General features: G+C 39.9%; 1 protein-coding gene across 1 annotated transcript in view; it reads right to left on the bottom strand.

Annotated features, from left to right (window-relative positions):
- Nucleotides 1-24816, bottom strand: part of vegfc (vascular endothelial growth factor c) — a 49067-nt gene that overhangs the window by 12058 nt on the left and 12193 nt on the right. Inside the window, exons 2-4 of the mRNA XM_042485461.1 lie at nt 15917-16157; nt 15459-15649; nt 5411-5550 (exon numbers count right to left, since the gene is read on the bottom strand). Coding sequence (XP_042341395.1) covers nt 5411-5550; nt 15459-15649; nt 15917-16157 — 572 coding nt within the window. The remainder of the gene's footprint in view (nt 1-5410; nt 5551-15458; nt 15650-15916; nt 16158-24816) is intronic.

Below are 24816 nucleotides of genomic sequence, written 5' to 3'. Positions count from 1 at the left end.
ATTTGTCTGTTGCTTTAGTTTTTTTTCAACAATATGTCTGGAATAAGTTGATTTAGCTAGCTAGTAATTACTAATGTATGAATAAATAAAAAAGGGAAATAACAGAAATAACAGCTGTAGAGAAAAATCCCAGCAGTAAAATGATGACACATGGAAACATGACTAACAAACACACACACACACACACACACACACACACACATACATACATGAAAAACAGATTATTATCATCCACATATTTGCCATAAGTCTCTGGTGACGTCAGTCACTGTACAGGAAATGAGCAGGCTGACATTTATCAGCTGATGTGTCACTGTGAATATGAGTGGTTCTCTACTGAATCATGATGCCTTAACAATCCCTTAGATATCCAGTGTCCTCAGAGACAGGAACGTGTCAGTATTTAAGTACCTTACAAGGCGCTTTTTCATATTTTGAGTGATTTTCTGTCGTGTCAGTACAGTTAGACCAAGGAATAGTCAGAATTCTCTTAACATCGTTTTGAAAGACTACATTTCATTTTCTAGCTGTTATTTAAGAGTAGGCACTCTCCCAGCAAAAGAGGCACAATGAGTGACACACGTGTATGTTGATTAGTTGAACACAGCCAATGCAGCAACTGACATTTTTTAAAATCCACTAGCTGTTGAAACTACAGACAACACAAAAAACAAACAGCAACTTGCAACAGAAAATGGGAGGAAACATGGACAAATGGACCTACAGTGAAGTCTGGTCTTTACTGAACATAGAACTGTACTGTACAACACAACTTTGACTTGTCAATGCAAAATCTATGTTGCTGTACAAACCGCCGGCTACACTATTTCTCAGCGATGCTATTGGCAGTGTGACTGAAGGCAAGAAGCTCTCTGGGGAGCATCCCAGAGGGTAGTTCCTTTCAGGGAGTCCCCATGAAACTACGTTTTTGGCATTATTTCTGTCACTTATGATGACGTTTTTACTTACCAGATTTATTGTTGAGCTTTACAAAGCATTATCACTGCAACCAAGTCTATAGAAAGCAGAAATCAGGTCAAAAGCCACATGCAACACGCACGGAGGAGTCAGATGATAACACGGCCGGACGAAACTGTTTGGGTGCACCTGAATTGTTGAAGGACAGCATCAGGTAATAATGCTGCCAATGACCACGTAATACAAGGAGCATGAGTGCGCTTATAGGTGGGCGGGTGGGCAGGTGGTGAGGTGGCTGAACTATTTGGGAGTCCAGAGTTTGATTCCCATGTGAATGTGTGTTTTTTTTACACCTTACCATGTGCCTCTTTTGCCTAACTCTAACCATCCGTGACTTTGGTGCCTAATCCAAACCATCGCGACAGTCAGCGCTGTTATGTAAACATAGGGGCCGTGCTACTTTATCCCACCATGTACATTTGATGACATCACTATGGCGGCATCCCAGAGTATAAACAGCTGATGCACAAGGATACCTAAAACTTCATAGGTTAACGCGGAGGGTCACTGACCAAGCATCACCATGTGACAAGTTCGAAGTGGGAACGTGTTTCAAAAACAGGTGCAGTCATGTGATCAGACAGGTTGTAAACAAATCTCTGTTTCATTTGTCACACATGAAATGTTATGTCGCTCATTGCATAAAGAAAAGAAGTAAAGCAGGTCCAAGTTGGATCCAGAACTTGTTACACAAAACTGAATGAATTGATTGGCCAAAACTTGTGATATTTGTCTTTGGTTTCTCCTCAAAAAAAAGTTTGCAACACTCCAAAATGACAACAATACAGCCACTTTCTTATTTTGAGTAAAGGGCAGCCATCACATACTGGAACCTGGAAGAAACTGCTAATTTTTTGAAAATGAAAGGGACTTTTGTCCTTTGTCTATGGCCAAAGAACATCTTTATCACTTGTGGCGAGCACAAACATTAACTTTTGATGTCAGTATTTGGTCTTTACAATAAATGTAACAGAGGTAAGTTGTGGTCAAACCACATGAGAAAACACCACCAGCTACAAACACATGGTGTTCATGTCAGAAAAGTCAGCTGCTGTAGGGCGAGGAAAAATCAAAGGCTGTGGAAACCATTGCCTCCGAAGTCACTCTGTATTGCTTTTGTTAATTAGTATCAACTTGATAAATATGTCAAAAAATGTGATTATTCATATTATGGAAAACAAACTTCAGCCTGATGCTGACATTACTACGGAAACCAGATACCTTGTTTGGATTTCTACAAACTGCCAAGAAAAATACACTTCCTCTGTACACACACACACACACACAAACACACACACTCTATTATATAAAATACCACAATGAGAAAATGGTCTGGCTAAAAAGCAACATTTAGGGAACCGTTGACTCGGACACAGAGAGAGACAGCAGGCGGTGTGTTCGCAGACCGACAAATTGTTTTAAGTTGAGAAAGAGTCTGGCGACGACAAGAGACACAGTGTGGTTTCTATTCGAGCTACAGTGGCACAGACACATAAACGAAACGGACATGCTCACTAATGGGGGTCTAAGAGGAAAAAGAGGGATGAAAAAGATGGTGAGAATGAAAACAGAGATTTTGGGGAAAAAAGGCTGCTGGTGTGTTTCTCTCACTTCTAATGTGAAACATACGTGCGCTTCATGCTCACTTTTGTGTATTCTCACATGTTGGATGATTTGTAGGTGTGAAAATCTTCACAATGCGTTTCCTTTTCCAGCCATAATCTGACACACTGTAACAGCACTGTTTTGTGAGCGTGTTTTCATTTATATATTGTCAGATACCTGCACGTATCAACATTTCTCTAATGTCACAAGTGGTCCGACTCTCTCCCTCTCTCTCCCCCTCACATACACACACACACACACACTCCACAGCCTCAAGACCTGTTCACATAAATGTGAGCAACTACAACATCCACAGAAAGAAAAACTGAGTTTAGGGAGTGAAAACAATAGATCTTTCCTATGAGTCACTGTGAAAGTCTGAAGTCGTCTAAATGCATATGATTTCGATGTAATTTGCAGAACATTAGTCATATTATAGCAGCTTACATCCTACAGGTTACATTATAATGATATGTCTTTCAAACACATGCACAAACACACACACTCATACACACAGCCTTCATTGACGAAATCTTCTTGGTTTAGATTTATTGTGAAGTTCTATGACACATTTAAGTGCACATTCCATATTGAGCAGGTCATTACTCTCCAGTAGTGTTCCCAACCCACACACACACACACACACACACACACACAGGGAGGCTTCCTCTAACAACGTCTTCTTGAATTTCATCTGCATCGGGATCTGAGCATCGTTCATCACACTGCTTATTCACCTGATGTGAAAAATGAAAGGGACTGGAAAAAGAGCTGAGCAGCACGCAGTGGGGATTCCTCTCATATAGGTTACAAGGAGATTTCCTGCACATTAACTATAAGCATATATATCTATATATGGTGTTGGTAAAGATACATCAATATCAACCCCACACAGCATGTCTGCAATAAGCTACAAGATACTACAGTTCAGAAATGAAAACGATACTCTTGAGCTGAGTTATAACAGTGTTTCCTACAGAGTTTGTCCACCACAGGTTTATCTGTACACTGTAAAATGTACTGCTACCTAAAATATTAAAATCTGGAGTGAGCCTTAAAGGGGCAGTTCACCTCGAAATCAAAAATACATATATTCCCTCTTACCTTTAGTGCTATTTTTATCAGTCTAGATTGTTTTGCTGTGAGCTTCTGGGTGACGTAGCAGTTTCATGTAGAAACTACTTTCTTTCTACCAAGCTACACTCGCTAATCAAGTCACTGCACAGAAGGAGATGTGAATCTACTCAAGCAAACGAGGGTCCTGCTTGTGACAGTGTGAGATAAAAACATTAATGGCATCATCCCTGGCTGAGCTGTTATGTTACTTAGCTCAGTGGTGAGAAACAATAGATATGTGCTTGCTTCTACGCAGCCATGCAGTTAGAGGGTGTAGTTTGGTAAAAAGGAAATGGTTCCTACATGAAACTGCTCACACCAAGGTATGTAGATTATCTTGAGTAATCTGGTCATGATTTCTGGAAGGAGACATTGTTGTTGCGTTTTTTAAATATATCCTTTAGCCTAACCCACCACAAGCCGAGTGCCATCTAGTTCCATATCTATAAAATCTTTATTTTTGAATTGGGGGTGAACTGTCTCATTAAATTTGGGCTTTATCCATACAGAGTCTTTCTGGCACCACACCTGCTCATATTCAAACTCAGTAGCAGAAACTTGTTTCCAACCTGAAGCATTCCCCTTCACTGCTTGCTGGCAGAGCACCATGTCCTATGCCCCTTCACACTCAGCTGCAAACTGCCCCTGAAGTTCAAAGGTCAATGGCGCTGCAAGCAGGCCCAAGGCATCAGCACAACCACAACATCTGTTGCAGATCTGTCCATCCTGGAAGAGGGATTGCTCAGGGAGACTCGAATTGAATTAAATTGAATTGAATTGAATTGACTTGACTTGACTTGACTTGACTTGACTTGAATTGAATTGAATTGAATTGAATTGAATTGAATTGAATTGAATTGAACTGTATTGAATTGAATTGAATTGGAGTAAGAAGGTCGACAGACACTGGCAGAAGCACAGACACAAACTTAAGGTCAACAAACTGGAGACTGTCCTCTCCTAAGCAACATAATCTGTCCATAAAGATCACAAACTGAACAGGAGACAAGGGACAGACTTGGCAGTGTTCACCCTCTAAAAATGTTTTTTGTAATAAAACTGATGTGAGGCCAACTGTTGGAAGTGATGTCAACTCAACATGACATTAATTAATGAACTAAGACATAGAAATCATTGTAATGTATGTGCATCCTTCTGTTTTTAGGACCGACACCAAAACATACAGCATGGACCACTTCCTTATGGGATCCTGACTGTCAGAGAGTGTTATGAAGAGGTCATAAATCACTGCATGCTTCATTTAGGTATGCACTCAGGAACATACACACTCGTCATGTGAAGTTCTGAGAAGTTAATCAAGACATAATCTGAGAGTGTTTCCTAAAGTAACACCAACTGTACACACACACACACACAGCACAGGAAGCAACGTCTGTAACAATAGATTCAAACTCTTGTTTTGAGTGTGTGTGTGTGTGTGTGTGTGTGCAATGAGAACACCTCGGCTAGAAAAAAGGAAAATGCTTCTCCCGTCCTACACACACACACATACACACACACACACACACTGAGAGCTGTGTGGAGACATGCACCAGACAGAGGTCTCTTGAGTGTGAATACTGTGTGAAAAGCTGACAGAACTGACAGAACTTGTGTGTGTGTGTATGTGTGTGTGTGTGTGTGTGTGTGAGAGAGCGAGAGAGAGAGAGATCCACAGAGACAGAATGATGCAGTGAGTACGAGCTCTTACTCAGGCAGGGATCTCCTTATGATGCTGTGAACTTGCTTGTAGACGTCCAGTTTGGACAGACAGCTGCACTGCGTGTGGTTGGCCACACTGATGGTCACTGGCTTGGTGCCTTGGGTGATTGGCACTGTGATTTCAAAAAGCTGCAAAAAGAGCAAAAGGAAAAAGAGAGAGAGACCAGGTGAATTAAGGCAAGGTGCAAAAGGCATGGTGGATCAGCACTATCAGAACATGAAATAGTTATCCAACAGTAAAATAGTCATGGAATAAACACAAACAGGTAGCTATATAATAGTGTTGGGTCACTTTCCAGTTTTACCTGTCCAGTCTGGTGCACGAGCTTTATTACATTTGATTTTAGGCAAAGCAGCTGAATCAGCGCTTGTCATTGTCACATATTCTTCTTCTAAAAAGTAGCTTACATCAGAAACCTCTGCTGAAGGCATCTCAGCATTTAATCCAACTTGTATTAAATTAGTGATTATGTTTGTTTCTAAACAGACTAACAGACCCACAAGTGTCTCAAAGGCACTGTGCAACATAAAGGAGATCAGATTTCAGTAGAGGCGGGAGGGGGTAAGACCGGTGCACATTTTGTTTGTTTACGAGAAAGTTAATGTGCTTTTTGGGATGACGAGATGAAACATGGCAGAGCATTAGAGAGCAAAAACTGCCTCAATATTGTTGTGTCACTTTACGCGCTGCTTTTCCTTCCTCTTTAGTGTTTATTGGCAGTTGGCAAACCGGCTTGGGGGTGCATTACTGCCACCAAGTGGACTGGAGTTTGTACACTCTCATTCATGGACTTTTTCAGTCTCATTATCTTCCAATTAGGAGCTACTGAGTTGAATGTATACCCAGTGGTAAAGTTTTATACACCAGCCTGGTGTTTTGCTTAATGTCAAACTGGTTTAACATTTTTTACACTGCTCCAGCCCTACTGCAGGACAGGACTACTGGAAACTGCTGTCAAGTTTTTCTGTGAGGATGGTCACTGATTTTTACAGCAATTACCAACAAAATGCACACTCTTACATACCAATGGCATAGCTAAGGGGAGTAATTTGGGGTTCAGTATATTGCCCAATGGAAAAGGACGTTTTTACATGTAGACTTCAAGGGCCAAAGATCGAACCAGTGACCCTCGAATCGGTAGGAAACCACTCTACCTCCTGAGTTACAGCTGCCCTGTATTTCTGTCCACCTGATGAATAATATTCATTCCTATTCTCTGTCAGCAGACCCGAGAAACACATCTGGCAGTTTAGCTTCTCATTTTTAACTTTGTCACCAGTACTCCTAATACTCTCAGTGTCAGCTGGATTTGCCATAAAAGTTTGATAAGGTGATGTCAATGTCCACCAGTCATCTAATGTAGTTTCTACTTTGTTTTTGCCTACATGTGTCACAATTAAATATATTTACATTTGTTTTGTGAAAATCCTGAAGGCAACTAAGTCCCATTCAATTGGCCTACACTTTGAATTTAATCAGTAAAGGTACTCTGTCAGAAGAAGCCACTATTTCACACATTCTTTCAACAATGACCCTTCAAAAGGGAACCCTTAACATGGAGTTGAACCTGAGGCTTCAATCACTGGGGAAATGAGCACATTTTAACCTGAAAACAATGGACGAGAATGTTAAGGATTACCACTTGAAGAACAAAGAGAGGAATAAGGAGCTGGGCTTGGTTTTTCACATGGCACTGATAAAGATACTTACACAAGACTGTTGTACAGAATATAACAGAAACCCTGAGAGCCACTTCTTTCTTTCAATCACAGAGTTGAACAGCATGAATGGAAACTAATTAGTCTCAATGACTCCTATTCAAGACCCTTAAACAGCTTAAACTGTCTCTGTCCCTCTCATCCTAATGAGGATATCATTAAGGCTGACCTCAGTCTTTTTGACCTGTTGGAGAGCTCACCATGGTTACAGCACACACACACACACACACACACACACACACACACACACACACACACACAGCTCTTTCAGATCACGCTGACCACCACTGGGTTGAAAAGTTCGTCCAGGGCCTCATTACAAAAACCTCTTAAGTCTGAAATCCATCTTATCTCAGTTTAGGATGACATTCCAGATTTTTGGTATTACAGAAAAATGTTCCTATCTCATCTTCGGATAGGAATTAAACTTTTACAGATCCATCCTAACTTAGGGATTTCCCAAGTTAGGGATCATAGGACCCTGTCCTTAATTCAAAATAACTGACAGCAGCACTGTTGTTAGGTCTGCCCGGCAATGACAGTGAAGATGGAGAACAATAGGAAAACGGAAATATGATGATTAAAAGGCTACTCAACCCCTAAATTGTAGCTTTAAATTTCCTGAACCGTTTAAACTGCCAAGACGATTAACTTTGAATTTGATCAATGCGCTATGTCAAACTCTGAAGAGGCCTAAGGAGGCATGGAGCTCTGCCAGTGGCCATACAGATGCACTTAGATTTTTTTTTCTTGCTTAGGGTGACTTCCAGTCTGAAGTTGCAGATCTATCTTTACTATTACAGCCTTTCTTCTCACGCGACCTCACAGAGGTCACTCAAGCAATCTGAACTCTGGCGTCACTGAGACTTCCCACAAGGGCTATCCATCTTTAGTTGCCAACCAGTACATTTTAATCAAAGACACAGGTAGTCTCGTGTTCATTGTAAAGATAAGGCATTTGTGGACCTTCATAATGTTTTCATAACTTGAAAAACACTCTTCTTATTGCATCCACACTGCAAAAACTAGGAATGATTGTAGCTTTTTGAATGACCTGCTGTGATGTTTAAGTAAGAAGGAAAAAAAAAACAAATTTAAACAGAATTAAAGACTGCAATGAAAAAGACAGAAAAAAGAAGAAAATAATGCTGTTGGTTTTTAGTTTGTGTTTTGGTATTTGTAGTGCTGAATGGAGAGCTCCCACTTTGCACACAATTCTTTCTTTGCCTTAGTACGTGTTTGTACCACTGAATGTTGGTTTTCATTGTCATACAGCTACCTACTGTTTTCAGGACTTAGAGTGGTTTTTGTTTTTTTCCCAATTTGACCAATTGGAACATCTGTAACCAATACAAATCATAGGAAATTGTGAGTTGTTGGTTATCAGTTCTGGACATCTGGACAGTGCTCCGATGTATGAAGAAGAAGCTATTATTCTTGTGAGTTTCATTACCTTCCTAGTTAGGTGTGTTTTGTTTGTTTTGTAAAGTTACTTTTTTTGCTGCATGTGGTTTCATAAAGTGCTCAAAATGGAAAGGGTTATTTCTCTGAGGAGCATGAGGAACTCTAAACTTCATGCAGTGCTGCCTGATATTTTTGCTGTAGAAATGAAAGTTTTGGCTGATGATGGTGTTGCGAGAATTCTTAGGTCATCAAAAACATTGGGATTTCTTGTCTAGGTTCCATAAATATACAAAGCAAATTTCTTTGCCATCTGGCAGTTAGTTGTCACGATATCTTGCTATGGACTGGAACGTTGGAAGGAGGGACAGCCCAGCTGACATTACCATTGTTGGGCCCCATTGCCAGTGGAGCAAAAAAATAATACCTTTAACAAACCATATGTGAGGTATTAATGGTAACATAGCCAAGTATGACAAAACCAGAACACATTAGGCACAATATGGAAGAATGAAAGACAGAATGAAAATAGTGGCACACCGCAGAGTGAAATTTCATGACAGCGCAGGTGTTGAGCTAAACCCTTTTACAGAGAACCACCAGACAGACATAAACGCTTACAGATACTTACGGTCAGTCAAATTGTTAATTATACAGTTTAGCACAACTTCTATTACCTGCTAAGTGTCGAAACCTTTTAACAAGTGCCAGCTGCTTCAAGGCACTGCCAGAACAAATCAGCACAACAAAACTTTCAGGATGACGAAACAAACCACAGAGCGCTCTAAAAAGAAATGGCCACATTTGACTCTTCACCTTTCCATACATCCATTTCCAGACAAATTATTTATAATCACATTCAAGCAGTCATGAGAATTCAGTGGAACTGTAAATTTTCTATCTGATCTTCCATCATTTGAATGACATACTATGCAAATCTCCAAACTCTGGCCAGTAGTCTGAGACTGCAGCCAAACACAGCAGTTAGGAAAAACCAGCAGAGTGAAAGAATGTCTTGTGAAACCTCAAAAAGACTGTGTCTCAGCACCCACAGCCTTGTTACAGCTGCCAGGCGAAAGCCTCTCAGCTTCAACCTTGGCCTCCTTTTTTCTTACCTCAACTTAAGGGTGGCATGCCTCATGAAGTTTCATGATTATTTTGGGCCAAGAATCATTCAGACACCTTCGTCCAATTTTCAAAATGTGCAACAAGTCCGACTTTATCAAGTCCGATATTTGCTTTTCCAACGACAATGTTATGCTCTTTCAGTGAAGGGCAACAGAGCAATACAAAAGCATTTCAGACTCAAATGTACCAGTCGAACACCCTAACCATCCGAATCTGATCTATGGTACAGTGCTAACAGCTCATCAACAGCCAGGAAAGACAAAACTACAAGTGATATTTAGTCACCACATTAAACATTGTAACTACTTGTCCTGACTAAAAACATAAAGGCAAAGCTTTCTGTTTGCTCCCATTTTTCACAAGTTTAAATTATAGAACTAAGACTTTTATGCAAACAATAGATTAAATCCTCTCAAATTTTGTTGCAAATTTGATAAAATCTTTGTTAATGAGCACTTCTTTTTTAGATAATCCATCCACTTAGGAGATGTGGCATCAAGATGCTTATTAAAGAGCATGATTGCTACACAGGTGTGCCTTGGGCTGGTCACAATAAAACGTGACTCTAAAATGTGCACATCCCAATACATGAGTAATACAGTTTTTTTTTCAATATCAAACTGCAAATTCTAGAGTGACCTTTTATTGTTACAAGCCTGAGGCACTGCTGTGTGGTAGCCAAACGAGGCTGTTTAATCTGCATCTCGACTCAGACTATCACTCCATGCATACTAAAGCATTAGCATTATTCACTTTCCTCGATTCCGTTGTATTGTTGATACACACTGAACTTAACCACTGGTACACACACACATGGGTACACACATGAAAATGCATTTGCACATTAAGGTCTACAGACACTCAGCCAAAGCCAAACACATGCTGACATAGCCTCATTCTGGCCACAGTGAACTTCCTCCTCTGATTGAAATCAGCTCTAACAGGTCATCTAACAAAAGAGCTATCAGCCCAGAACGCTACTGCCAGTTCATTAACTTAACACATATGGGAAATGAATAAAGCAGCTGCACTGAAACAATAAGCTATCACACACTGCATGTCTATTAACAACAGCTACCTGGAAATGAACTAACCAGCTAAATAAACTGTTTCAAGGCACAGCCGAGAGGTTATTAATATGTATGGAAATACTCCAACAATATGTATCACAAGGAGCTGGTGGTGAGACTGAATGTGTTATTTAAAGTTGCAACAGTCATTCATGATGAGCCATTTTCAAGAGGAGGTCTATTTTTGCGCTTTTCTGGAATCCAAACAAACCCATTCTAGGTCAGCCAAGGTTGAGGTTGTTCTTATTGTTGTTTGCAAATTTTGGCATAAAATTACAGTTGCATTTCATCTTCTTAGATCCTCGTGCAACTAGAAGGAGCAATGTAAGACCCAGAACACTAAAACATAGATACACACACACACATACACACACACAACATACACATTTTTGTGGCTTTATTTTGCAGTAACTAAGCAAAAATATGTTTTGAAGACACTAGATATCAGACAAAAGCAGACTGTATTTAGTTGCTGTGAGCTGTAATCTCCCCTTCTCTAAGCAGAGGAGCAGTCTCTCTCTCACTCTTTGCCAAGTTTCTTCTCCATGTCACTCACGTCCTGCATGTCTGCAGCTCTGCATCGAAGAATGGCATGTAAGTCAAGACTGTTCACTCCGCAGCAAAATTTTGAAGACCAAAGCATCCCCAGAAATACACTGCACACAACACTGACTACCAAAAAAACAAACAAATAACTGCTCAACTTTAACAGTCTTAGTCAACAGAGAGGTTTCCGACTGATGATTCAAATATGCCACTTCAAAGGGTCAGGGTGACACAGAAACAGACCCCCAAGAATACAAAACCTTTTGCCTCTTTCAATCTGATTTGCATCAGCCAGTTGAAGGCAGTTGGTATCTGTTCTATCTGCAGTCTCTAACTGGACTAGTGCTGCACACTGTAAAGCCACAATCTCGTACAGTAGATGCGCCGGTTGCATTTTTTGTGCAACTGACTATTGCAAAATACCCACAGAAACCTCTGTTTTTACATGCACATGAAACTCGCCAGTTCTGGTTAATTATACTACACAGTTTATACTGCATATCATCAGGCATCATTGGTTGGTGATAAAAGCATGCTCCTGGTACCAGGATCAGCCAATAGCAAAATGAAATTGCAGTTGCCAGGTTACAACTTTTAGAGGGCAGTCACTATGCATATTTATAACATAATATGTAGAATTTTAATATTTAGCACTCAAATGTCGAGAGCTGGACCTAAATCAATTTACAGCACAGCTAAATACTAATATAAATTGTTTTTCCATTGAAAAAATGGGTTTAGGGGTTTAGTTACTCTTTAAAAAAGGGTGTTTGGCATGCCTCTGACTCACTGGACATTGCATATTGACTGTGATCTGCATGAGAGACAAAGGCATGGAATCATCACGTTAAAAATAGCATTTCCTCTAGGGAGCAGCAGTCCATTACATCCCACACTTTATTGTGTGCAGGTGGAAGAATGGTGCAAGCATGGTGCAGTTGTTAGGTCACATTATCACACCTGTTGTGTCATGCATCTCTACCATGTGCATAGCCTTGTTTGGAAAGATTCTCTACAATGTTACTGAGGCATGTCCTCAATGTGCACTAATGTTCCGCTCTTATCCAGCTGCAGGAAGACGTCATACCGGGTGATCCTCTTCAGGAAATGTTTATAGAAAACATGTGCTCTGTTATCTACAACATCCAAGATTTTGTGAAACACTGCTCCGGGTCAATAGTGAGCAGCAGCACTTATACTGTACACCAAAGTAAACATTGGCTCATCCAGGACATCAACACCAAACAACTGCTCGCATGCCCCAGCTATTTCACACAAGACAGCATCAGCTTCTGTTGGAGGTTTATGCTCAACAGAGTGACTTATAGTCTACATAATAATAGTAAATCTTTGGTTATGTGCCCTGCAGGTCTCTCAGCTGCTTGTTCATTGCAAGAACCAAGTTGGAATCCATATGTTATGTCTCAAGCATCATATTCCAGTATTCTAAGTGGAAAAAATTTTTTGGGATGATTCTCTTCTGTGCAGTTTTTGTCTATTTTCTGTTCCCCTGAGCATGCTGATATTCAGCATTCCTTCAGTGATTAAAAAACACTTTTTTTCATGTAATAGTGTGTTTAAATGCCCATAAATGTAGGGTTTTATAAAGTTTATGTTAAATGAAAATCCTTTGAAACTGTGCTTGCATATCAGTAAAATGACCTGGCCCTGAGCAACTGTGAATCTACCACTGTCTTGCACTGTCTGAGCAAAACTTTGCTTCTGATTTCAATATGCACTTGCTACTTTCTTTTGTTATTTCACAAGCTCAAGAAGAAAAAAAAACTACACCATACGTCTTTCATTACATTTCTGTAGAAATCACTTAGTGGTTTGGATCTGTTCCAAACAGTACCACACATTCACCATGTGGACCACATAATACTTCCTCTGTGGCTATTTTTGGCCACTCTGAAAGTCTCTCTGACAGAATGATGGTAATGAAATACATAGGTGCCTTCATTTTCCATAGAGAATAGAACACATATGTTGGCTTCATTTTTATAAAATAGATGTTAATCATAGAAATATATTACATTTTGCCTTGTCCCTTGTATTTTGGACCTATAGTGCATTTCCATTTCCATGCTAGCACAGTGACTGTATGGATGGTAATGCCGGTCTGTCAGTTCACCACTTCAGTCCAGACTTAAATCTCAACAATTTTTTCTAACCCTAACACTAAGCAGATTTGCTTTGAGCTGAAGCAGTCTTGTAGATCATCATAAAATCAGCTGCGTAAAGTGTTTTCCAGTAACGGTCTACTTGTTATATCGAAGCTCTATTAAAATCTCAAAATTAACTTATAATTGATTTATTATTTTACAGTGACACATAAAGCAACTTTAGGGCCAGTTCAAACAAGCTTGGTCAAATTATACTTCAGCTGTGATTTATGGCCCCACACTGAACAGGGCGGCCTCAGGAAGAGCCCCTAACTGAGAGAAAAAACATGCTGTAAAACTCAATCTGACCACACACACACACACACACACACACACACACACACACACAATATTCCTCTGGTTAGACCACATCACAAGGCAATTAAAAAGCAGACCACATGCTAGTAACTCCTCTTAACCACAGTTGTACTCTGGAGACCAGTGGACACACTCGTACATACACACACACTTAAGGGTACTCCAGAGCTCCTGCATCTGCGTGGTCTACCAGCTGACATGTGAACGTTGTATACTATGCATACTACTATATACTTTATATGAACTTAAGTAACCAGGTAACTCAGTGATTGTGTTGGAGTAGACTGGAGGACAGACAGAGAGAGTGGAACCTCACAGAGTAAATGGAAAAACAACCAAACAACCAAACATTTTTAGTCATTCTTGTGATGTGGCTCCTGTTGATCAGTCTAATGACCTCTTGGTCTAACATTTAATTGGCTATGTTCCTGTGAAATTTGGTACAGACAATCCAAATTAATATGCTGATTATCTGATTCTTCACCCACCACACTTGGCATATGCGCAATAGGTTTTTGACTAAAGTCAAGTAAAAGAAAGGGAAAACATAAATATTAGATATGTACGTTCAGATTTAAAACTCTTAGTGGTCTGTGTGTTGTGCCTTGTCCTTCAGCAGGGGAAATTGACAACAGAAGAAATGACGGCCCTTATCTTTAGACATGCTACCATGACATTTTTAACCTAACATAACAAACTAGTGCAGTGTTCTGTCAAAATATGCCTGTTCAGGTAGGGCACAATCTTTGGTCTATGGTATTGCTTCTTGCTTGAACACTGTGCAAACATTCATTCATTGTCCATTACTGCTTGTCCTCGCAAGGCTCACAGGGGGCCTGGAGCCAATCCCAGCTGTCATCAGGTGGAGGGCGGGGAACACCCTGGACAGGTCACCAGACTATCGCAGGGCCGACACATATAGACAGACAACCTTTCATGCTCACAGCCACACCTGAGGGCAATTTAGAGTCACCAATCAACCTGACCTGCATGTCTTTGGACTGTGTAATGTAATAAATGTAATAAAATGTAATAAAAATCTGAGTACCTCCAATCACTGCAAATACCAACATTTCCAATTAGAAGAAAGGCCCAGGCCTCCTAAAGCACTAAATTAACCCCAAAAGCCCACCTGTCAGGGCTTCGGGAAGTGAAGAAGAGTTCATTTAGAACATTAGTATATAGAGCAATAAAGTGAATAAAGTCCATAGAGCCCTGAAGCCCTTAGGCCCTGCCCCTGCTACCGCACAGAGGATTGTTCACTTGATTGTTCCAAATTTTTTAATATTGACATTTTGAATGTCGAAATTGCACTAAATTTGACACTGCACGTCCTTGGGTCCCCAGCAATATACCCACCAAATGTGAAAAGGATCAGATGAACCGTTTTGGAGATATGCAAACAACATACAGACTAATGGCAAGAACAGACAGAGATTTTTTTACTTTATAGTTAGAAAAGCATGTTAGCTGAGTGCAACAAGGTGAGATTATGGAGAAAAACAAAGGCAAAACTGGAACAACCAGTGAACAGCATTCTAAATTATAGTATAAAAGTAAAAAAATAAACGAAACATCTTCTAAAACTTTTTGTGTTGCATTTTTTTTTCATGTGAGGGATGACCATATATGTAAATAAATATTTGAGCACACAATGAAACAGAAAGAAGTAGAAGAGAAATGTGCTTACAGTTTTGCTGAGGTAACCAGTGGATATGTTCCTGCATTGTTTGTCTTCAGAGTGGCAGCATCCTCCACATCTGTAGACGGACACACAGGGGGGTTTATAGAAGATGTTGGTGGGAGCCCCGAACTCCCTGCCCACGTCGACACACACTTCCCTGGGCATGCACTGAGTCTTCCTCCACTCCGACTCTATACCTGCACACACACAGAGAGTCAGACCACCACCACAACCATGCTTGTGTGTAGATAAACGGATTCTTCCTGATATACTATGTATCGTTGTCCCTGTGTGTGCAGCCACAGATATACCAAAATCATAAGCACTTTGTGCAAAGTTTGAAATAAATACATATAAATATGCTCTGCACAAAGTTTTCCTTTTTACTGTAAATCTCAGATGACACAATTCAAATCTTTGCAAGTCTGAAAAAAAAATTAAATCAAAAGACAGTAAAAACATACTTTTCAGGGCATCCAAGTTGAGGTAGGCAGCAGCAAATGCTGGCTCTTCTGTATCAGCCAGTGGCCTCAGTCTGCGATGCTGTGGCCGCTGAGAGAGTTTGGAGGCTGAGGAGGCAGCAGCAGAAAGTTTGGATCTGCACTTCAGAGCGGCCCAGTATGAAGGATAGATAAGACTCATCAGTTCATCCACACTGGAGGCTGAACGCAACTTCTGCTCCATGTCTGGCTTTGGAGAAGAATCCTGAAAAAGACATTGACACCTTTACTGAGAATATTGCTGTTACTTTTTATCAATACACAACTTAAATACTCAAGTACTGACTGATCAAGAAACACACTGTTGTACCAGAGAAACACATCACAAAGTTATTGTTTTCCAAGTCACAAGTAGTCTCACATCTGTGTTCCAAGTAAAGTCTGGACTTTAGAACAAGTCCCAATCCAGGTTATATAATGAAGTCCTGTAAAAAATTCCTACACACATTTACAGCTATGTCTATTTATGTTCAACCAAGGTTTTCTCGGGTGTGTAATGCGTGTCATGGGAAAACTGGACAGAACACTGCATCACACAGACAGACTTCTGCCCCTCAAAAAAAAACACCTCTTGCTTTCTCTCCCTCTGTCTATAAGGTTATGCACTCCCTCTGATGTTGCAGCATCAAACATGAACTGCTGACTTAAACATAGATTCACATTTAGAAAAAAGCTCCAGAACCCACAACAACTAGGACAAACTGCAGCACCAGTGATGTCATTGTTAACTATTTTAATCTTCAAGCTCCTCAGACATAAAACAATAACATCAACAAGGTGAAGCGGCAATCCAAAAGCAAAACTTGATGAAAAAGTGATGAAATTAGCAACTCAATTTGAAAAGAGAAGAAAGAGACAATATTTTATACCAAGGTACATAGTTAAGAGAATCCCAAGGACAGCAAAAACAAAAATCTGGGATAAGAATAAGACGTAGGAATAAGTAGGCTCTGATATTTATGCAAATCAGATGACACACAATGTAACATGTACATTTACTGTACACCCTAAGACAGTCTGAGTAAATGAGTGTAAAGTAATCCTTCATTTGGCAGACAGAAAGACGTTTACTAGCGGCATTACTGTCCAAAGTTTTGACTCAGCTCACAATACAAATAATCAATTCTTCCTCTGTGACAAATGTATGAGCGGAGTATGTGAATGTTATCTCACTTCCTGTCCTTCAATACAATTAGATAAATGCCATTGTACTATTTATGATAAACAGCAATTTAACATTCACTCTGACTAAAACAATACAACTGTTGCAAGCAAGGCCGTCTCTGTCTCTCTCTCATGCACAAACACACTGACTCAAAAAAACTGAGAATGAAGCAGTTCATTGTATTTTAGAGCCTCTGTAAGTCTATTTACAGTCATTGAAGATAACAATGACTAGTCATTGAAGATAACACACACTCCCTTTCCTACAAGACACAACGTGTTTATTTATGTATTTCTAAATGCATATGCATGTTTTGTGTATGTGTTGCTGTCTGCATAGACTATTTCCTATACTGCATGAGTATGACCTGTCTGGATTTCCTCTGTATATCTATGCATGTGTGTGCATGCGTGCATGCATGTGTGTCTTTGTGTGTACGTGGGTGTGTGCGTGTGTGTCCTTCTGTATGTGTCCTGTCTCCATTTCCCCTGATTCTCTGTGTTTCTTAGTGTGTTACGAGTAGTGTTTTCACACAAAAACACACACTGTCCCTTCACGTGGGAAAAAGGCTTTTCTCTGTGGTCACATTGGCTCAAAGAAGCCGAAACAAACAATTGAGAATGCAGCAGCTCTAAATAGGACTATGCTTGTCACCTGACCGAGGAACTACAGCTTCCTGCCTTTAAGACCAGACGACACATTGCAAAGCTGACTGGAGACTCAGTGGACTGACTGAGTTTAATCAGCACTTTACAACTGAAGTGACCACATTCGCCATTACGGTCCTTCCTGCTGTTAATGTTTCCTGGTCGTTTAAAGGTTTGTAGGTTTGAAACTATTTTTGAACATTAACACTGCTGAGCCTGAATGCTCCCCTATTGGTGCTTTCACATGTTTTAGCCGATTAACTTCACACTGTGCATGTGCTAAATTGCTGCAATTTCCAAAAGCATGGCTGACGTTTTTGGATCTATGTCTAAACTTAGAGGAAAGTATTTGTAGTTCATTTCAGTTCACCATGTAAATCAGCTATCCAGAGGCTTGAACCCTGACATCATCATCCGTCACAGTAAACAAGTCACAACATTTATTGCAGTGTCTTCTGCACGTGGCTGCATGACAGTTTGGTCCGAATACACAAACACTAACTCTCACATAGTTTATAAAGTATACTGAGAATTATTGGCTGAACCTGTGGCAAGATGGCAAAGGTGCATGAATGCAAGCTTGTGGACTTTGTTAGGTGATCATTTGCAGAAGAGAGTAAGAAAAGAGAATAAGAGTGACTAATATGATCAGTAAAGGGAATAACTACTGCTGCCATAGAGCATGAAGTTTTTTGTTTTCTGAGTAATACGCTTAGTGCTGCTTGTCTCTTTGTGTGTGTGTGTGTGTGTGTGTGTGTGTGTGTGTGTGTCTGGGATTACACTCAGTTAAGAAACAGACCATCTTGGCTTGGATTTTAATAACATTCAACTAGAATATACATATCCAGATCACATCTTTAACGGGGCAATACCAAGAAAAAGAGAGGCAGAAGGGAGTAAACATCTCTGCACATTTCATCATTTGGATTAGATTATTAGATAACTTTACACATAACTGACACTGCTTGGCAAATATTTGTCCCAATGCAAGAGCTTCAATTTAAACATATCACTTTCAATGTCATATGAATTCCACTGAAGAGCCCTGCAGGATAAATCTATGATGTGATTTGTTTCCAACAGTCTTTTATTTTGCCTTGCAACGAAATGTGACACATCTCATTTAAAGTGTCTGGAGAGGTGGTGTGAAATAGTAAGAATGCACATATTATATCAACGTTGAGTGCCTTGTTATATATCTACAAAAATCTGAGTGGTAATAAATGTTTCCCCACAAAACAAGTTCAAAATAACTCATTTCAAGGATAATACCATTTCTCAAGACTGTGTTGGCGTGGTAGATCACGTCTTGATGGACACCTCCTTGGATCTCACCTTTGTCAACTGTATCATGTCTCCACGACAGCCATGGAGTAAAGCAGAAGTGGCGCGGCACAGCTGTATCTGTTTCAGCCCCATGGTTTTGTAAATCCAATCTTATGCTCAATCTACGTAGCTCAACAGAGTCAAAGAGCAGCATCATCTAACCATCCAACAATCTTCCAGTATCCTCCTTAAGAGCTTGCTTATGTATGGAAGATATGGATGAGATTTGTCAAATGATGGTTCAGCCTGGAGCTTCAGTCCATACTCACTGCAGCAGAGTTCGAAAAAAAACAGACCAAGATGGCTTTAAAAGGTGGATCTCTGTTGTTTAATACCACTCTAGAGTTCAGCTGACAGCCTTCACACAACCATAAAACAAAACAAACCAACCAACCAAACAGGCAAACACACACGAACAGGTTAGGTGCGAAAGCATCGCTAGACATTTAAAAAGCAGCAGACAGCAACAGGCTTTAGACAAATGTAAACACTGAAATGCCAGATTAAAAGTGAGACAGCTGTCAGACAGCTGCACACGTCAGACAGCTCAGGTTATATTTGTGATGATGACACACCTCAAAGCTTGATACCAGAGAATGACCTTCTACTGCATGATGTCAGCAGCTGACACTCATCCACTCTGTCTGGGGACTCGTCTGAGGTTTGACTGAGCTTTTTATCCACACAGCCGTTATCTGACTGTAAGGCTCCAGGAAAAGACCCAGGATTTACATCTACAGAGTTCTGTCTCTCTGCTGTCTCGTTTGTAGGAGATTTCTTGCTGCTCACAAATCCAAAACGAACTGTTCAGCTGTCTAAAAACAAGAGGATACTCTAAATTAGTCCTGACTGTTATTTAAGTCTGAAGAATGTCTCAAATATCCAGATATATGTTGAAGTCTTAATGAGCTCTAAAGCCAATGCATTTGGTCAATCTCCACTGCTAAAACATATATATGAAGTGCATTAGTTTCAGAATTTAAAGCTTATTTTGTTAAATAACACAACTGTGCAATTGAGAGATTTTTGCATGACAAAAAAAAAAATCCACTATCTAGCTTTTTCCAGCAGTGTCAACTGCATCTCACAGTCTTGATCAAAGGAGTTAGAACTGCTCTGTCATTTGCAACTGTGCAGTTCCCATCTGCTGATAAAGTTAATCAGATGTGGAAATCTCTGGGAAGAACTGAGAGTAGCTCGTGGGTTTAGTTGTTTTTTGTCAAACTTCTGTTTCCAAGGTCAAGAATTAACTCCTATGCTCATATTTCTTTGTTGTTTCCTTCCCATTTCCTCTGTTTCTGACAGTTTTCTGGTATAATGAATGACAGTATCATCAAAAAATAATGGAACAAGTTAGACTGGTGTTCTTATACCAAGAACATTGTGTTTTTCTCAGAGACACTGGCAGGATTATCTAATTGTTTGTAGGAGAGGAGATAAAATAGATTTTTGTGCAATGAAGAAAAGCAGCTGATATTGTGGCACACATCAAGAGGGTTTCCTGATTGGTGACCAGCAACATATGCAGAAAAATATTTAAAAGTGAGAAAAAAATGCATTTAACAACAAATTTAACAGCAGATCCTACACATACACCCATCTAACACAACTTTTTTTTTTTCAGAAGTTGAAGCAATGCCAGCAAAACACTGCTAGCTGAGGAACTCAGCACAGATGGTAAAACACTCAGACACAGCAGACGTGGAAAAGACCTGTCAGATACTCAAACACACAGCACATCAAAGGACGGAAATCCCACAGGCTTCTTAAAATGTTATATTAACCATTTAAGACACTGTAATAAAATAAATGTAATGTTTTATATGCAAATCAACTCCGTCCACTGCTGTTACTGAAAGTAGCTCTTTAGTTCCTTTGAGACATAATGATCACATTTTATTGAGACCAAAGACTATTTATTCGGCATATTATATTATATTAGATTAGATTATATTAGATTAGATTAGATTAGATTAGATTAGATTAGATTAGATTAGATTAGATTATGCACAGCTTGTCCAAAGGAGACAAAGTAAGTTGTGAAGTTGTCAAAAGTATTGATGTTTTGATATTTTTTCTCTACTTTGTCTTTAAAATGATACCACACATATTCAATAGCATTGGAAGCACCAATGCTATTAAAAAAAGAAAAAAAATAAAACATTTGCACAGATGAACCAACATGAAAGACAATCTGCTGGTCTTGTTTTAGGGTGGAGAGACGATCAGCTAATTGGTTTGCCATTGGATAAATCAGAGCTGATCAGACTGATGGATTTGAGGAGCAGGTGCTGCAGAGGTGAGTGAAAGCAAACTTTCTGTTGCTGCTGTTACACAGTTTACATCCAGCACTGCACAGTGGCATGCACGGTTCCCATTGGAAGTCAGTCCATTTCATTAAAACTAAAAAACACTAAAATGAGAGGGCTGATGTTCTGAGAAAGAGAGTTCTTTTTCTATGAATGTACAAACGGTTTAGTTTCACTTCCACTGTGCCGGGTGCTCTGCTGCTCCGTCATTGCCCAGCATATGCTCTGAACTCCGAGAGTGTGATGTCAATGAATAACCACACAGTACCCTATATTCCAACATTGCTCCAAGTTATTGGTAAAGCTCAAAAAAGGTATGAGGCGGCAAATACCGATACCGTGGCAGGCTCCCACAAATACATAAATGTGTGGAAAATCCTGGGTGACCAAGGTGAAGGTCAAATTTATTTATATATCACATTTAAAAAACAACCAAGGTTGACCAAAGTGCTGTACAAATATACGAAAACAAAATAAATAATCAATAAAAATACATAAAATGCAGTATAAAATGCACAAGTAAAAACAAGCATACCAAAACAATTAATCAAATACAAATATGAGAGGTGAGGCCAACAAGAAGAAGTGGGTCTTGAGCAATGACTTTAAATTCTCCAGAGTCTGGGCTGATCTTATATGAAGCAAAAAAAACTGTTCCACAGTTTTGGAGCTGCCACCACACAAGAAGTTCGGTCACCTTTCGTTTTTAGACAACCAGAGATATGACTCCAGATGAATGTTAATATTGCTCTGCCTCATGTGTACATAAATAACTGTTTGCCAATATGTACTATTTACCTTTATACAGTGATAATATGTCAATGTTTTAAGCTAGACTTCCTAAATCTTTGCATGTGCTCATCTGATTGCAAAACAGCTTTACTGCTGTAGTTTCCCCAACCTCCAATCATCCAAAGTGGTCTGTGGTTTTATACTAGTGACCTTGCATTAATAAACTTTGTAGACCTCCAGTTTACAAGTTCTTGTGTTCACGTCCAAGTGACACAAAACATTTAAAAACCTTCTGAGATATTAATGGTCTGACAGATGCAGTTCCAACGAGATATATCTTGAGGGCAGCACAGATGTTCTTGGCTTGATCCTGCTGATACTGTTTGGATCAGTTTCTTTACATTTGTCATTTTCAGGCCCAAAAATAACAGCCGAGAAACAGATCTTGCTGTTTAGGAAAACAAACATTAGAATCCAAAGTCTCTCAGATACAGAGTCTGTACCGGATTTAATGCTTATAGATATACTTAAATATGCTTCACTCTGAGGAGTGTGTATGTTTGTGTGTGTGTGTGTGTGTGTGTGTGTGTGTGTGTGTGTGTGTATTGCAAAAGCATGTAAAGTCAGTAACCATGGCCCTTCTTTGCCAAACAAACCACTCACTTGGTGGTCCCACCAAGAGTCAGTAGTTTGTGTTTCCTTTCTGTGTGTGTGTGTGTGTGTGTGTGTGTGTGTGTGTGTGTGTGTGTGTGTGTGTGTGTGTGTGTGTGTGTGTGTGTGTGTTAAAACTTCATCATGGCTGTGTGTTTGTTTAACAATCAAGTGTTTGATCGTGTGTCTTCCCTGACACACAAACACACACAGACAGTTTACACCGGGATCGCCAGTGTGTACCCATAGCATGCTATCTCCTATAACAACACCCACTGATGTCATTCGATGCTGCCTGACATGTTTACAGCACGAAACAGCTTCAGACTTTAAATGCCTTACAACAGTAAACAGTTAGAGACTCACATGGACACAAGCCATCGGTCTCAAGTGATTATGGAGGCTGAAAATAGTTTTTCTTTCGACTCATCTCTCACATAATGAGAATGCTGAAGGCTGGATTTCTCGGAAGTTTGTGTGAAATCATAGTACCAGGTGGATAAAATTGTTGGTTTTTGATGATCATTAATCTGACTAATGTAGCACTATCATCAGGCCAAAATGTAAACGTAATAGACTGCGCTTGTATAGCACTTTTCCGGTCTAGGTGCTTTTACATGTAAATTTCATCCATCCGCACACACATCCACACATTGGTGGTTGATGCTACTGTACATGGTGCCACCTGCTACTCAGTAACTGTTCATACACACTCACACTCCGATGGCGCAGCATTGGAGGCAATTTGGGGTTCAGTATCTTGCCCAAGGATACTTTGACATGTCAACTGAAGGAGCCTTGCATCAAACTGCCAAACTTCCCATTAGAGGATGGCCCCCTCTACCTCTGAGCCACAGCCATCTTTTCCATTGCAAAGATCAAATTCAAAATGGGCAGATCATCATGAAAATAGCTAAAAGTAAAATACTCTGAATCTTTCATCTGGATTAAGACTTAATAAGTAAGTTTATTAAGCAATATCACATGAAAGGGAGCGTTGTTGTACTGAATACCAGTACAGTTGTTTTTCAGTATTAGGCTATAGGCTCCCGAGTGCTGGGGACAATCACATCCACACACAGACATACGCAGAAATGTTTACACTCCGGCCTGCACATGCAGGTGTAAGTAATGACACACACAAGCACACACACACACACACACACACACACATATACACACGCACAAACACACATCATGCCATGGCAACGCTGTCAGTTTCAATCACATATAAATTTTAACTGCCTATTGATTCAAACCTTTCTTGTGCAGCAGAATTTAAGTGTTAAACCAGCTGTTCTTACGCATGCACACACGCACACCTACGCACAAAGAAGACATCTGAAACTCCTTACAGAAATAGAAATTCCCCCCCCCCCCCCATTGGTCAGAGAGAAAGGTACAGTTATAGAAAAACACAAAGGAACAATGAAAAAGATGTGAGAAGATTAAGTTAGACTAAACTAGATTGTATTAGACTAAATTAGATCAAATAAAATTAGACTACATTAGATCAAATTAGATTAGAATTCTGAACAATCCTGCTTTTAGATATTGTTGTTGCAGCACCAAAGAATGAGTTATTCCTTATTTGGATAAGGAGGAACACTGGGTACACAAGCCAAAATAACTGTGCAGTGTCACATACAAAAGATAAACCACACGGGGAGAGAGCGCCCTGCAATGAAGAAAAACAAAGCAGCCATTTGACACAACCTCTGCCTCTCTGTACCTCAATTCAGACATGTTTCCACTATTTGTGCATTTCCCAGGAGCTCTCTAGACTTGCCATTCTCCATCCATCCACCAGATGCCCTCAAGCTTCTTCACCTGTCCCAGTCACCTGACTCTGACATCCACCTGCTCCCATGTGAGAGATGGCCTATGTGAGCATGTTATGTACACCCGACTAAATCATTTATAGTTTGATTGATCTGTGCACAATGGGGATTTGCTGCACATGTGGCTGCTTGTCAAACAGTTTTCACCCAACATGACAGACTGCCAGCTAGACTTTCAGAGTGAAGGCAAGTA

The sequence above is a fragment of the Plectropomus leopardus genome, chromosome 4 (assembly GCF_008729295.1).
Source record: "Plectropomus leopardus isolate mb chromosome 4, YSFRI_Pleo_2.0, whole genome shotgun sequence".
NCBI classification, from domain to species: Eukaryota; Metazoa; Chordata; class Actinopteri; order Perciformes; family Serranidae; genus Plectropomus; species Plectropomus leopardus.
This window is presented reverse-complemented; position numbering and strand designations above follow the sequence as displayed.